This window comes from Pteropus medius, unplaced genomic scaffold, assembly GCF_902729225.1.
Source record: "Pteropus medius unplaced genomic scaffold, Ma_sr-lr_union100, whole genome shotgun sequence".
Taxonomy (NCBI): Eukaryota; Metazoa; Chordata; class Mammalia; order Chiroptera; family Pteropodidae; genus Pteropus; species Pteropus medius.
The window spans coordinates 1-15,806 of NW_024349409.1; the positions used below are offsets into that span (position 1 = coordinate 1).

The window sequence follows — 15,806 nt, forward strand, 5'->3', positions numbered from 1 at the left end:
AGTGTCAGTGGAAGATGAGATAGAGTTTCTTGTTTCCTTCACACAGAAGCATGATGGAATGAAACAAAGAGTAATGTGATTTACCTACTAAACATAGGGTAGTCTCATTTCATTTTTCCCTGATGCATGAATTATTAAATTACATTGAATGTGCTTCTGATGTATTTAAGTCTTAAGATAAATATTAGCTTGAAAGGACATAATTTCCCTGCTCATGATTAAGTAGCAAATCATAAATTATAGTAAGCATTACAGCTAATCTTCATTACCTGCTTGTGATTGCTCATAATGCATATTTTCATACTTCTTTAACTTTGCTTCTATTTATTTTATGACTCAGAATATAGTGCAGAGATTTCTCCAATTTTAAACTTACATGATATAAGCCAGCTTGGAGTCCAATCTTCATGCATCTTTTTCCAAATAGCACTATATTTATATTTTTCTTTTTAGTATTTTTTTCAGCACTTTTGAGGTATAATTGACTTAAATACTGTGTTAGTTTAATGTGTAAAGTATGTTGATTCAATACATAAATATTGCAATGTGATTACTGCTGTAACTTTACCTAATACCTCCATCATGTCCCATAATCACCTTTTTTTTTTTTTGAGGTGACAACAGTTAAGATTTATACTTTTAGCAAATGGCAAGTATGTAATATTGTTAACTATAATCACAATGCTATGTATAGTTCCTTGGAACTTATTCATCTTCTACTGGAAGTGTGTACCCTTTGATCAATAGCTCTCCATTTACCCACACTCCCCCACCCCCAGATCCTGATGAGCATCATTCTAGTCTATAACTTTAGCACCATTGATTTGGCAAAGTTTTGAGTACTTACGTATGTATAACTGTTATCATTGAGGATAATAAATGTTTAAGACACTATCACTGGTAAAATGTATAATTGGATATTATACTAACCATTTTATTTATCTTCATTTTGAAAATAAAATATCCAAACAGATATCAGAATTCTCCTAATGTACCACATTCCTTTCCAACTCAGAGAATATACTAAAATGCTTTTCTCTATTTAAATATCTCTTTCTTCATGCTTATTGTCATTCACACAGTAGAAATCAACTTTGGCTCAGTTGCTCAGAGATGGTTCTTCTAGCTGCCACCTTATCTATACTCTGCTACATAATGTTTAACATAATGATTTTTTGTGTGTATACATAACTAATTTAGCATTAAATAAAATTAGTAAATTATTGACAATTATATAATTCTGACTCTATCTCTAGAATACAAGCTCCATGAGGAAAAAAGTTCAAGTCTGACTCATTAACATTCCCTGAACTCTAATGTACGTAGTACATTCTCAAAGAATATGTGTGGAGGGAAAAATACCTTGGTTTTTGAATGAGTAAATAGCACTAAACAAAGTTAAATCTCCAAAGTCATTAGAGACTTTGTCTTCATGTTTTATTTTTTCTTTTAGGCTCTTCTTGCCCAAAAATGTGGATTGGGTACCAATGCAACTGTTATTTTATTTCGAATGAAAGGAAACCTTGGGAAGAAAGCAAAGATTTCTGTGCTTCTAAGAATTCCAGTCTACTTCAGTTACAAAACAAAGATGATTTGGCATGTATTGAATTTTGGTTTCTTGTATTTTCTTTGGCCTAGGGAAAAAATACTATTTAAGTAGGCTGACTACTTTAATTCACTCTTTAATCAGGTAGTAAATTGATGGTTGTATTTGAACTAATGACTAGTACTTTTGTATACCTTAAAACAATTCTTATAAAACCTATAAAATTTCTCAAAGATTTGTATTATAAGGATAAAAATCAAGATACATGTCACATACAGTACAAGAGACATTATAGAGAGAGGTCAAAGAAGAAATACTAGGTCATTATTTTTATTCAAAGAACCAACTAAACAACTTTGTATATTTTAGGGTTTTAATTAAATTTATAATTTCTTTTGTAATTATATAGCTTTTGTCTTCATTCCAGGATATAATGTGGAATGAATACAAAGAATATGATTATAAAATTATCCAATTCTTATGAAAAGGTGAAAAATTTCTCTGGCTGCATGAAGAAACTATTTGAGTATAGGTTGAGTAGGTTATATAACCAAGAAATTTGTTCCTCAAGATCCTGTTGATATGAGATCAAATTTGATGTTGATCTCCTGTGGGAAAAAATGTGTTTCATGAAAAATCCCTTTATAATGTTTTTCATTCCTCAATAAGGAAAATTTGGCAACATTTTTTTCTCCATAAATAAATGGTCCTGATAAGTGAGAAAATGTGATGTATGTTACTATTCCTCCTAAACTAGCTGATAAATGATTTTAGTTTGAGTGATTTAAAGTCTGAATCTATGCTGGACACTGACTTTCTTAAAAGCGCACTATTCCCAGAGTAGATTCAAATTAGGTTAATATGTTCACCTTCGTTTCCCAACAGGATTTCATGAACCGTATCAGTAAATTGTTTTACTGGATCGGACTCTCTTACAATAAAGAACGCAGTGCCTGGTTGTGGGAGGATGGCTCTGATTCTCTCTCCCAAACTCTGTAAGTTTCTGGCAGTCTGGGCTTCTTTATACTTTAGAAGTTTGTTCTTATATCTGAACAAAAACTATAACATCTGGCAGGACTGTAGCTAAGATAACCTTTCTTTAACATGAGAATATAGAAAAGAGAATAAATGTAACAGAGTGGCAATTTTAGCCCCTTCTAGAACATCCATGTATATGCTCCAAAGCTCTTTTATGACCTGAGTTTGGTGTACTTGTGACCATAAAAGAGCTTTTGACCATTTTTTTTTTTTTGTCTTCATACAAGCACTTGGATGTATTGTGCATGTACAGATGCTCGTGCACAGAGAAGCTGTCCAGGAAAAACAAGATAGGCATTATTGTCTTTATTCCGGGGAAGCCCAATATTCTCAGCATCTTCTCATTTTTCAGATATGCTGGGCTTATTTTCTGTATATTTATGACCTTAGAATGTCACTTCCATTCATAAACATGGGATTTGCAGTATTATACAATGATAAATTTGCTGCTCTGATTTGTTTTCCTAGCCTAGATTAGTCAATACATCTTCAAACAAAATAGAGGTAAAGTTTTTATATATTAAAACTATTAATTAATAACAATGGAAAAAATTTGATGTCAATGTTATTGGTTATTGAGGCAATAACTGAGTTTTTGTAATATCGTACACTGAAATCATGAAAAAATATAATGAATCAGTATGTTACAATTTCATTCAAATGCTTTAAAGTTCTATTTTTAATAAGAAACACTATTCCTAAACATTCTCATTTCCTTTACCCTTGTGGCAACATTTTATTTATTTTTCATTACAGATTTTCATTTCTTCAAACTGTAAATATACGGAACTGCATAGTGTATAACCCAAATGAAAGTTTTTTGGAGGAACCCTGCAGGGAAGAAATGCTTTTTATCTGTAAAGAACAGCTTATTTAGTGTTTTTTAGGGTGGAACGGATGACAACGAGGTCCCGTGTTAATAAGAATGGTAGGTTTACCTCTTATATTAGTACTAACTATCTACTTCTAGGGCCTATAAAGTGTTGAAATTGGTCTTATACGATTTTTATATATTTGAAACCATGTGTTTTAAGGTGGATAAAATTTGTGCTCTTCCATGATGTTAAAGAACTTCATGAATATTTGGATTTAGTACATATGTTTAGTATTGTATATGATATATTTTTTCATGTATACATTCTTGTGAATTTTCTCTGGAGAAATTTAAATAAAACAATGTACATCATAAAATATGTATCGACATCATTTCAGTCCTCTGTATGACATACTAATGGGGAAGTTTCATCTCTACTTCACCTTTCTGAAAGTTAATTCTTTCTGGATATCTATCCACCTATATGTTTTAATTTAGAACTGAAAGTGCCATAGGACAGTTTCCTCATGTGTGTCACCTGGCTTCCCAGGGGAACACACTGAGTGCTGTACGACAACTGTAAGTCTTTGGCCGAATACGTGGTTCTTGTGTGTTTGCTTTCAGAGTTTGCAAGGGTCAAGGGACTCTAAGCCCTGATCACATAAATTTACAATATCCATTTATTTTATTGCACATGTTTCTTGCCTTATGCTTATCCATCAACAAGAGTCACTCACAAGTGCATTGAGGATCTTAATCTCTAATCAATCCCAAAAACTTTTCTTAAAAGTTCTATGTAAAATATTAACAACTCCCTTATTTTGTGTGTCGGAATGGGAGCAATTCATTTTATTGAGCATTTTCTGAGTGTATCAGAGAAAGACTGGGAATACAATCAGATTTGATTCCTATGACCTGGATGGGATTTTTCTGACCTCACAGATATCATAATCCTATTTCCTCTTTTGAATTTTTATTACATATACATCTTTAAAAAATCATATTGGCATCTCTATTTGCTGTCCTGTTTTATATTTCAAATCATAATAATTAAGAATCCAAATTGAAATTCAACATATAAATAGCCAAGAAGAGGAAAAGACCTCTTATTTTTTACATCAAAAAACATAAATATAATAGGACTACAACCTGAACTATTTACATTCTTGTATAAAGATTGACTTAGGAAATGCACCTAAGTTATGTTATAAAAAATAAAGGACGGAATATAATATCTTTAAACATTTATCTTGCAAGAAGAGAAACTGCATTGTACTTTCCAGATATTTCACATGTTTTGGCTTTGTTGTCCATGTGACTTCACAATGATATATTTTTTATTAGAAATATAAAAATAGTGTTGGTACGTTTATAAAGAAATCACTAGTTTTCTGTCCTACTATCCATGAGACTAGTTCATCTAAGTTTTTGCTTGTTTGTTTGTTTTAGTTTGTTTGTATCCTGCTCTGGGTGAGTTTTCTCTGTATGAACCAAGGAGGATAGTCTCTCTTTATAAAGTTTGTCCAGAATGAATCTCAATTGTTTTCATTTAACCACATCCTAGTATAGGTTCAAATGATTATTTTCTACATTGTCACCCTATGAGATGTCCAGAGCGCAATCTGCCTTTTTATTGAGAACTCATGAACATTCATTACAGTTGCAAGAGCAAAGAAGAAACAGAAAGTGCGAAATATGGCAGGTTTTGTCCAATTTGGGAGAGTAATCTATGTCGAAAATTTCCCTCCTCTGCCAAAAAAGAATATTCCTTTTGCCTCCCAATTACAAAGCTCAGAGGTATTTTTTAGCCCCATATCATCTCAGAGTTCTATGATGGAAAGCCGTAGCTTGAACGGAGATATGGCAGTATCTTTCCCACCGCATGGTCTCATCAAACTAGTTACTCGGAGTTCTTAACTGTTGGACCATTTCATTTTTTTTATTGTTCTTACCACTCTTTCCTGCATTCTACATTTTTTTTTATTCTGAAAATATCTGTGTAGTCTTTGAGATGGGAAAGACTTCTTTTATATAAAAGTCTTTCTACAAAACTATCGTTTCTTTCTCCTCTGACATCAGATTTCTGATGTAATCTCTGGGGAAAGGTACATTGTTTTTCTTCTTATGCTCTTTATTTTTTCTGTGAAATGGGCTAATGCATATGGAAGGACTAGTTGAGTGACTATGTCAGTGCTGGATGTAAAAGGTAGGGATATCTAAGAAACACATAAAGTGAAATAATATGGCCAGTTGTCAGTTTATATTTCTTTAATTTTATCCTGTTACTCTATGTGTATTATCTTGAATGTATATAATACATGTTACAGATTGATACATAACAAGTTATGAGAAATTTAGAAACTTAAAACTACACATGTTTCTTATCTCATATTATCTGGATCAAAAACTGGGCATGCATTAGTTTTTCCCTTTATTTGTGGTTCCACAAAGCTGGATCCAAGGTCTTGGCCAGTCTGCATTCTCATTTGAAATTCAGAGTCCTCTCCCAAGTTCATTTGAGCTGTTGGCATAATTTAGTTCCTTGTGGTTGTTGGACTGAGACCCTCAGCACCCAGAGTCCACGCCTTTCATAGGCAGTCACACCATGGCCTCCTGCTTATTCAAGGTCACTGGAGAGCATCTCCGACTCATCTTTCTATCTGGTCTGTATAATTTCTTTTAAGTGTTTTTCTCAGTAGGTCAGTTCACCCATAATATCTCTTTCAATTAACTGAAAATGGGCTAATGTAGAATCTTAATTACATCTGAAAAATAGTCTCATCATTGCCATTTCCCATATTCTAATCACAGAGTATCATCCTATGATACAGACATACCTTGGAGATACTGTAGGCTTGTTTCCAGATCATCTAAATAAAGTACGTATCACAAAAAAGAAGCCTAGCTATAATCTTTTTGCTGGTGGAGTGTCTTGCCTTCCCTTTAGGAAAATGCAATACCTGAGAAGTGCAATGAAAAGAAGCTCAACGAAAGAGGTATACTTGGATTGACAATCTCACTGAAAATAAAGGGAAGGGATTATACAGGTGTACATCAGGGCATGGGACTTTGGGGAGCCACCTGAGAGCTTTGCCTACCATAGCAACAAACCCTTAAAATTTGTTTTAATTGCTATTTCATAGTTTATAGAATTTAAACACTGCCTTTCGATTTTTGATAACTAGGAATTTAATTCACATACGTTAGGATGAAGAATCCTATTCTAGTTACCCTCACATATTTATTTTTAGTTTGTTCTCCCCTCGCCCAAAGTTCAGGTGCTCGCTACTCAAAAACCAATACTCCAGGGACAAGTGTTGGATAGAAAGGTTGCTTTATGCAGGAAGCTGGCAGCCTGGGAAGACTGCAGACTAATGTCCAAAAGCCATCTTTGAAGTTCAGGATCAAGCAGAAGAGTTTTAAAGGGGAAGGAGAGGAAGGGGAGACCAGGGAACTGAGAGAAGTCAGTGTTTCTTTAGTCATAGGTAACACTTTGTCACACCAGACTCCTGGGTGCCAACAGCTGGTAACAGCGACCTTGGAGACATTCCTTCCTTTGCAAAACAAACTCATAAATCCTCCTCCATGCCCTGAAGTTATCTCCTCCTGCTTAACAAAGAAACAGCACAAGGACAGCACAAGATTATACTGTGAGAAGAAAAGTAGTTGAACGAGAAGAGTAGTTAACATGTGAACAAAGGCTAATTAAGAATTAAATTATTTAATTCTAGCTTCCCAAAATGCTAGGGCCATTAAAATTATAAGGTGCTCGACTGTAGTTAATGCAGTAGTGACATCTAAGTTGCCTAAAAGTTATTTTACAGCTGGACTGGGAAGTTCTTTGCTGATCTGCAGAGATTCTTGAACATCAGTTTTTGCCTCTTGGGTATAATAAGGACTGTGAGCTAACTAATTAGCTAACTAACTAGCTATCTATCTAACTAACTAATTTTTTATGGTAAGGTTTTTACAAGTCAAGTGGAACCTAGGGTCATTTTGTTCTTTGATAATTTACAGTTGAGATAATTGGTTAGATATCCTGTCTCCACTATGTGACCAGACTTTGCAGGAAACTTCTGCCTCTGCTCTTCTGAAACCAAGTTCCATCATACAAATTTATCAGCAGTTTCATCCAAAGAAGAATTATGTCTTTGTACAAATAAAAAGAACATTGGGGAGCTTGTTCCTGGATGTTTCTTGGCCTCTGACTTCTCATTTGAATGATCTTTCACATGCTGTATCATATTATTTGCCCTTCTTAAGGACATAATATGAGTATGCTCATTGGAGCCTTGTGATGTCTTTAAATTAAATAAATATTTAAAACATTATTTCTCCCTTTTTTATTTTCATAATTTTGGACTTTTTTTTTTTTTAAATCCTAGTAAATGGAGTGGAAAGCTTTCTTTAAAGAACTGGATAGCAAATGTTTTCAACTTTGTAGGCCAGTCTCTGTTAAAACTACTTAGCTCTGTCATTGCAGTTCAAAGGAAGACATAGATAGTATGTAAATGAATGGTTTGCTGTTTTACAAGAGAATTTTATTCACAAAAGCAGATGGTGAGACAAATTTGGTTCACAGGCCATCATTTCTCAATACCTGTCAAAATGTGTAAAATGAGAGTTTGGAGGCACTAACCTTTTTGTCCACTTTGCCTTATCCTTTTAGGTCACATCATCACAGTTGTAAATGCATTTATAAATTTTACAATACTAAAACAGTTGGGTCTTATATTATCACTCTGTTCATTATGAAAGGTAAAAATACAGTAAGTAGGTGTTATAGCCAAACTCCAAGATGTCCACCAATGATTCCCACATGCTGGTGCACATACCTTTATATAATTCTCTTCCATATGTGTGGAGGTTGACCGTGTGACCTGTAGAATACAGTGGACAAGGTAATATACCCCTTCTGAGACTAGATCATAAAAGATAATTATGGCTTCCTCCTTTTTTCTCCCTTTCAGATCACTTGATCTGGGGGATGCCAGAATTGCATCAGAGCAGCATTGTTGAAAGGACCATGTGATACAGAACTGAAGCCTCTTATGAACAGCTAGCAAGGAAATCGAGTCTGCTTCAAACAGCTATGTAATGACCTCCCTTGCAAGCTGAATTACCAGCCCCAGTCAAGCCTTCAGATGACTACAAAGTCCCAGTCCACATTTTGACAGCAACCTCGTGAAAGAACCTGAGTCACATCAATTCTGCTAAGTTGTTGAAGGATTTCTAACTCTCAGAAACCAAGTGCTACAATACATGTTTATTCTTTTAAGCTGTGAATTGTTGAACTTCATGATAAACTCATTCGTAAAGACCTATCTTAAGGAAAAAGCGAAACAAGATAAAAAATAGATGAAAGGTATTGACAGGAGTCAGCCAAAGTTTATCTTTCTAAAAGTTCTATGCCTCAAAATTTCCTGACATAATCATTATGATCCATTTCATTTTCAGTAAAGTTGACCCCATTCCAGTATCCAAACTGGACCCCAAGTGATTCAAGTCAATGCTTGGGTCTTATCCACTAGCCACAGTAATTCACATCTAGCCTAGTCATCTTCAATAAGATGGAGATGAGTTCTTGGGTGACTCACACAAGAACTTGGAGAAAATAAGCTAAACACAAAGAATTTATATTGCATTGTTCTAATTAGATAAACTTCCAAAACAGGCAAAACTAAACTGTAGTTTACATTAGATGCCAAGATTATGTTAGAGGTCTAGATGATGGTACATATGGCGGAGAAGGGGAGAGTAACTAGAAGTTAAAATGTGGAAAGACCCTGGTGATCCGGGAAAACTTCTATTTCTTGACGGGAGTGGTATTTGCATTGGATCTGATGGTTATTAAACTTTATGTTTTTATTACTTTTTAATGTGTAAATTATATTTTATTCAAAGCTGTGTGAAGAGAGACTATGTTTGTTGAATTATTTTTGTCTTATTTAGGTTTTGATATGATGCAGGTCTGTTACCCATTTCTCATCTAGTAGTCCGTGTGGTTCTGTATTTACAAGTTCTATTTACCTTATACAATCTTTCTTAAACTTCAAATTTAATATGAGTTCATCTTCATTTCTTTCAGAAGTTGCCTCTCCCTTCTCTGTTACTCGGCCGTGATTCAGAGTGGATTGAGGACAGATTCACTTTTTCTAAGGAAGCAAAAATTTTGATAAAAAGCTGTGGTCTCTGTGACTGTCAGAATCCCAGTGTATTTCATTGAGAGAGTAGAGGTGAATGAATGTTTTCTCAAACCAAGTATCACACAGTTATCTTTGAAGGACATTGGAAAATACTTCAAAATTAATCTGAATACTTTTTATTTGACATCGAATGGAGTTTGGGACAAATTTTCTGGTTATTACTTTTACTCTAAAATACTTATTATAAAACCAACATAGGTGCCTCCAGTAATTACATGATTGGCATACAACTCAATTTTTTGGAAAGGTTTAAACACTCTTAGGAAACGTCATAAAAGATAAAACAGGTCATTATAAAACATTAAGATATAGATACTTGTTTTTCCATGAAAGTGAAATGGTCTAAGTCAAGAATAAAATATGTATTCAACAGTCTTAATATAATATATCATTTACATCAACATTATGTTCATTTAATATATCATTTAAATAAACTTATTAGGTTCTACTTTTGTACTTTAAATAATTAGAGAGAAAAGAGGTGATCATAATTCTACCAACTGGTTTCAATACAGAGGAAAATTTTATTCTTTGCCTTTGTTTTATTCAATAATCAATCAAACTACTTTGAATCATAATCATTTTAACTTATAGCTATCGTTTGGTTTAAACATATGTAGGATTTTTCAAAGTCTGTGAAATTAAATGGGGATGTATATTAGGTACAAAAATAAAAATCAGCTCATTCTTTTAAGAAAGAAGGTGTTGCAATGGCTTTATTGAAAACCTGTGCTAACCGACTATACAAAGTACAGGACATACCCACAAAGTTTCACTGAATTCAGATGTCTTGAGGTAGGACCTCAAATACCCTAGAGAGGAAATGTTGCTTAAAAGATTGAATTCTGTCCTCTCCTAAGATGAGTGAGGTTTTGTGATGATTTGTACTTCATAAATGAGTTTATAAAAAGAGAAAGAAACGACATAGAGGGACAGAGAGAAATGAGTCGTGTGATTATTTATTCCCTTACTAAAAACAGAACATAACTTTGCAGGATGAGGTTAAATGGCTGAGTTTGACCATACCTGAATTTGCTCTATTCAAAATGCAGGATGCCCAGCTGCAGAGGCAGTAGCAAATATACAAATCTTGTGTCGTTGCTGCTGCCGGGAAAGGATTCATTTCCTGTGTGTGACTCTGTTTCCAACCAGGGCTTTTGAGACTTCCTCCCACTTTCCCATTTCCAGACACTGAGCATCTGGTTTGTGGAGGATGACTCTGCTTTCTCCCATGATTTGTGAAGTGTCTCGTAGTTTGATTGCTCTCCCACTTTTTTGAGTGCAAGTTAAGATTTCACCAAGGAATTCACGTTTCCTAGAATTGCACTAAAAATAACGTCTCGATGTGTGAAATTAGAGCTAAGAAAGCAAATGAAAAAATAGTAATTTTTCTCTACCCTGATTACTACGGTATGCTCAGAGGATAGAAGTTTCCCTGTGCCCTTACAGATTTTAGATTTCTGCTCATTTGTATACTGGTGTGAGCACACACACACACACATGCACACAAACACACACACACACAGATATACCCATACACCATCTCTATTTTATTATCCAGTGGAGTGCAGGGAATGGGAAATGTTGTAAATCAAAACCATTATATTTCTAAGGAACAGGTTATTTAACTGTTTTTGCAGGAGAAATTCTTATCTTATATGATTAAATATGGAAATTCTTACATTTTAATAAATCATACTCATTTCTCTACCTCTAGAAGGCAGTGAAATGTATCAATATGGATTTTATCTTGTTGTAACAAATATAAATGGTTTAAAATTTACTTATGTGATACTTGTTACAACAAAGATATGTAAATTTAAACCATTTATATTGGTGATGATTACATTTATTTCTCTACTTTAAATGAATAGAAAATTTATTTTTAGAATTTTATGATTTTATTAAGTTAATTTGAACCTGCTTTGAAACCTCGGTTCTTCACCCAGTTTTTGTTACCAGATTTTCCCTAAAGAAACATAAACTATGCCCTAATTACCTTAATTCAGCACTTTTTACTTTTCTGGTGGGTTTTTGCTTATGCTTCTCAGTAAAGGAGCTCTTTTTTTCCTGTCATTTCAGAATCCTTAAATATCATGTGTCATGCATTGTAAAACTCACTTTTATAATAATATTGCTCATATATCTTAAGAAACTTGGATTGATATACTTATTTTGCAACTACTATGTATTTCAAGTATTAATAATATAATTGAGGCACATATGACGATGTCAATCTTTTACTTTGAAATGGTCAAAAGCAAAATAATGAAACCCTTCACTTCTATCTTAAGGGATAAGAACATTGTGACTAACATACTGAAACCATTTGCACTCTTGAATAAAGTGAGATATAAGAGGAATAAAATTAAGTCATATGTCTACTGCCATGCCACCCTGAACAAGCCTGATCCTGTCTGATCTCATAAACTAAGCAGGGTCGGGCCTGGTTAGTATTTCAATAGGGTACCACCTAGGAAGACCAGGTGCTGTAGGCATAAAAAATAGAAAATAAGGGATTGTAAACTGACAAGGTCCTTGCAATCTGTGAGGTCAACCAAAGATTGCTTCACCTAAAAAAAAAGAAAAAAATTAAGTCGTATGATAATTGGTACAGAATATAAAAACCGTATATCAAAGCCACCATTTTGAAAATCTACATTCTATAAAATCATATGTCTTTAATGCTTCCAAAAAAAAAAAGGCTCACGATTAATTTTAATGTTTGCAATTATGGTGCAACTTTCTTTCAAGAGGACTTCAAAGAAAATGGGAGGTGGCTATTAAGTATTAATAAAAATTTATTAAATGTTGCCTTTGTCTTGTGCAGAACATGTAGAATATGCTCTTTAATGTAGTAAATATTTGAAAAGGTAGAGATGCTTAGTTATTGTAGCTAAAATAATTCTTAATCATAAATGACAAAATTCTTGTAATTTTTTCATATTTAATCTGAAGTTATTTACCAACTTATTTTGTTTAAAGTGTAAAGTTTTTCTTTCTCTTCCCAATCTCTCTTGCAAAACAGAAAAGTAGTTTCAGCTAATGAATTGAGCAGACATCTAATATTTTATATGCCTTTTGAGCTGTGTAACTTAATATTGGGATACTTGATAATTTGTTTTATTATGTAAATGATAACATGGCGATGTGTTTTAATATTAGTTCAACTATATATTTATACCGTCTGGGGATGTGTGATTATAGATCTGTGAGAGAAACAATTTGTCAGTGTTCACCATGTTGTAAGAATCTATTGGAAGAGCTTAAACATCTAAATAAATAATGAAATAAAAGCATATTTAAAAACATTTGAAGTAAAGTAGTTATAAATTATGCTTCCTGGAGATTTAATTTTTTGTTTATGTATAACTGTCTTTTTTTTTTTCCCCAAAGCTATACACGCATATCTGTTAAGTATTTATAATACAGAACGACTTCGTTTCAAAATTAACAATTCTTCCTCTTACTTGTCCTCGCAGGGTTGGCCCCAAAGGCAACTGATTCTCATTCTGATATTACTGCTTTTGTCAGCTTTCCCTGCAAAAGTATAGACAGGCGTTATATTATTTTCAAGCTGAGCAGGAATCTTGGACTTCTTTTGTCTAACCAAACCAAGGTCCAGAAATATTATATTCTACCTAACCATTAGGGTTCCAGTCTTTTCTTAATTACGTAATTGTTATTATTGAATGTTTTCCCTGAGGGCGTACAAAGATTATTGGATATTGCAAGAAGCAGTGGTGTCTGATGCTGTTAAACAGGATGGATGCTATCTCTGCCTATGGGAGCTTGTCTGTGGTTAATAACAAGAAGAAGAACTGGAATATGCCTTGGGAGCAGGAAGTGCATGATGCTCTCTCACATAGAGACTGAGCTGTCTTCAGTTGCTTACTCACTTCTCATAATTCTTCAAGATATCACGGAAGGAACCTGCTGATTAGAGCATACACAGTGTCCCCCAATGCATTCTATCTGCTCACAAGATGTTTCCTTCCTATAAGTAGAGCTTAGTGTGGCCTCTCTGACCTCTCTTATCTTCTTATACTCCTCCACCATTATGCTATTTGTTTATTGGGCTTTCTCCCATGTCAGGGGAGTTTATCATAGAATGAGGAATGGGGAACACATTTTCATGCATTTCTTTTTTTTTCAAACATCTGTTCCAAAAGAGCTCCAATATTCTGACCTCTCCTAGGATGAGTGAGGTGGCAAAAGAAGCTCGAATATTTATATTTCAGAACTGGAGATTCACTAGTGTCGGGGCAGCTAAGCTTTTAGCAACTTTAGAAGGAAAAGAAGGCTCCAGGAATAGGGATACAGAAATCTTCCTGGTACAACAGAAGTTCAAGGGATATGAGAGGGGCGTGATAACTGCTATAAGTGAGGATGAGAGGCAAGGAGTGTATCATTATATACATATAGTAGTATGCATAGTTCTCATGACTTACGTGGACAAAACTTACCAATTCCTCAAGAAGGTCACAAAAAGAGTTGGATCGTTAAGTCAGGTTGACAAGCAGTATCAGAGATTTTACTCAGTATCGAACTTTACTAATAATTTCAATGATACAATAATTGTAAGGTACAGACAAAATAGACACATCCAGCCCTGCCTTGCAGCTCTCAGCTCCTTTCTTTCCATTTTAGGACACACGTTGGTCCAGACTAGTTGATTCATATATGAGATCCCTAAATGAAGTTTGTCACTGCATCACATACACACAAAAATTTAATCTTTGGGCATGATACATCACCATTTTGCACTCAGATGGCTATATAGTTTTTGTGATATTCTCCAGGAAGCCATGCTCCATAAAGCGTAGATTCCAGTCCTATCTTTACTTTCATTTTGTTGGTAAATTATATTAGACATTCTACCATATCCTGTCCAAAACATTCCATAGATGGAATTTTGGGCAGCAAAATCTGCTAATGTTTGTTTGTCAACAGCATTATTACAGGAGAATTTTCAAGTCAGAATACTTTTTTCCCTTCTTCCTTAAAAGAAGAATAATTGCAGGCTCATGCTAGCAATTTTCTTTCCACTCAGGGATGTCTGCATTTTCAAAGCAATGGGATCAAATCAATTTCTAATTGGTGCTATTGCAATGTATACTATTATACTGTTTTGCAACATTTTAGTTAGAAATTTCTAGACAGGGAAAATGCCTCACTTTTCATATCTTACGTGGTCATTAACTTTTTCTTGGAGGTCTTTGCTTGAATGATCTTCTACTTATTGAAGTCATCACTTGCTTTGAACAAGGGGCAACAGTAAATTACAAGGAGGGGAGAAAAAGTGTGATCACCTGCAGTGGCCCCCAGGGAAATGGAGATCCTGCAGAGAGAGATGCATCTCCTAGAAGGATACTTAACTTTCCAAAAACAAGACATTAGTGAATCTGAACATTTCAGTGGAATTTCAGTCTGGGTTCTCTCTGCAGCAGACTCTGAGAAAGTTTTTGGGTGCAAAGTTGTTGCGATGTGCATGGAATAAACATTGGAATCAGTGTGAACACAGGAAAGAGAAAGCAGAGCATAATAAAGGCTGTCCTCTGGTTGTAGCTACTAGAAGAGGAGACTGGAGCTAACGCTGTTCAGCGATTCTGGTAAATGGGACAAGCCCCAATGTGCTGAATTGCCTGAAGCCAGGGCAGAGGTTGCTGGACTAGCTGAATCCTGAGACCATTGAAGTTCATGCAGGAGAGAATTTCTGAGCACATCTGGGGTGCCCTGTGTGAGAGCCGCAAGGCCTCAGCAGTTTTAGGAGAAAAAAGTCTGCAAATACAGAGCTGTAGACAGTGATTGGCTACAGGTCAGCCAATATCCTGAGAAATTGGATGGGACGATGACAACCTCTGCTCCAAGTGGTGATAAGTCGCAGAGAGCCTGGCACAAGAACGACTCAATTACCTATGTACAAGAAAGAATCCAGTCAACCAGGGTTGGCGGTTCAGAAAGAATTAAAGAAAGGCGTATGTATACATTCACACACACATACACATATATGTAGATACACATACACACATATACACATGTATTATATATGTTTTATATATATATATATATATATATATATATATATATACACCTTTTATGTATATATAGCTATACAGCTTTATATATCTTATATATGTATCTCCACTGTGCGAGCACGTACTTTTGTGTGTTCAGCTCTTATTTGCGACTTGAGTCTAGA

At 34.4% G+C, this 15,806-nt stretch overlaps 1 protein-coding gene and 1 pseudogene across 1 annotated transcript; both read left to right on the top strand.

The window, feature by feature from the left end:
- The first annotated feature begins 1,326 nt into the window (after positions 1-1,326).
- LOC120618074 (natural killer cells antigen CD94-like) lies at positions 1,327-8,573 on the top strand. The gene is made up of 3 exons (XM_039881928.1): positions 1,327-1,596; positions 2,432-2,541; positions 8,369-8,573. Exons 1-3 carry the CDS (start codon positions 1,471-1,473, stop codon positions 8,415-8,417), a joined length of 285 nt encoding a protein of 94 aa, XP_039737862.1. The 5' UTR covers positions 1,327-1,470; the 3' UTR covers positions 8,418-8,573.
- A 3,410-nt stretch (positions 8,574-11,983) lies between these two features.
- LOC120618075 (uncharacterized) lies at positions 11,984-12,102 on the top strand (annotated as a pseudogene).
- The last annotated feature ends 3,704 nt before the right edge of the window (positions 12,103-15,806 follow it).

What these genes read in the sequence shown, in the direction of transcription:
- LOC120618074 (XM_039881928.1), top strand. Translation starts at nt 1,471, where the DNA reads ATGTGGATTGGGTACCAATGCAACTGTTATTTTATTTCGAATGAAAGG. An exon ending in TACAAAACAAAGATGATTTG is followed by an intron (nt 1,597 to 2,431) that starts GCATGTATTGAA and finishes GTTTCCCAACAG; the next exon opens with GATTTCATGAACCGTATCAG. An exon ending in GATTCTCTCTCCCAAACTCT is followed by an intron (nt 2,542 to 8,368) that starts GTAAGTTTCTGG and finishes TCTCCCTTTCAG; the next exon opens with ATCACTTGATCTGGGGGATG.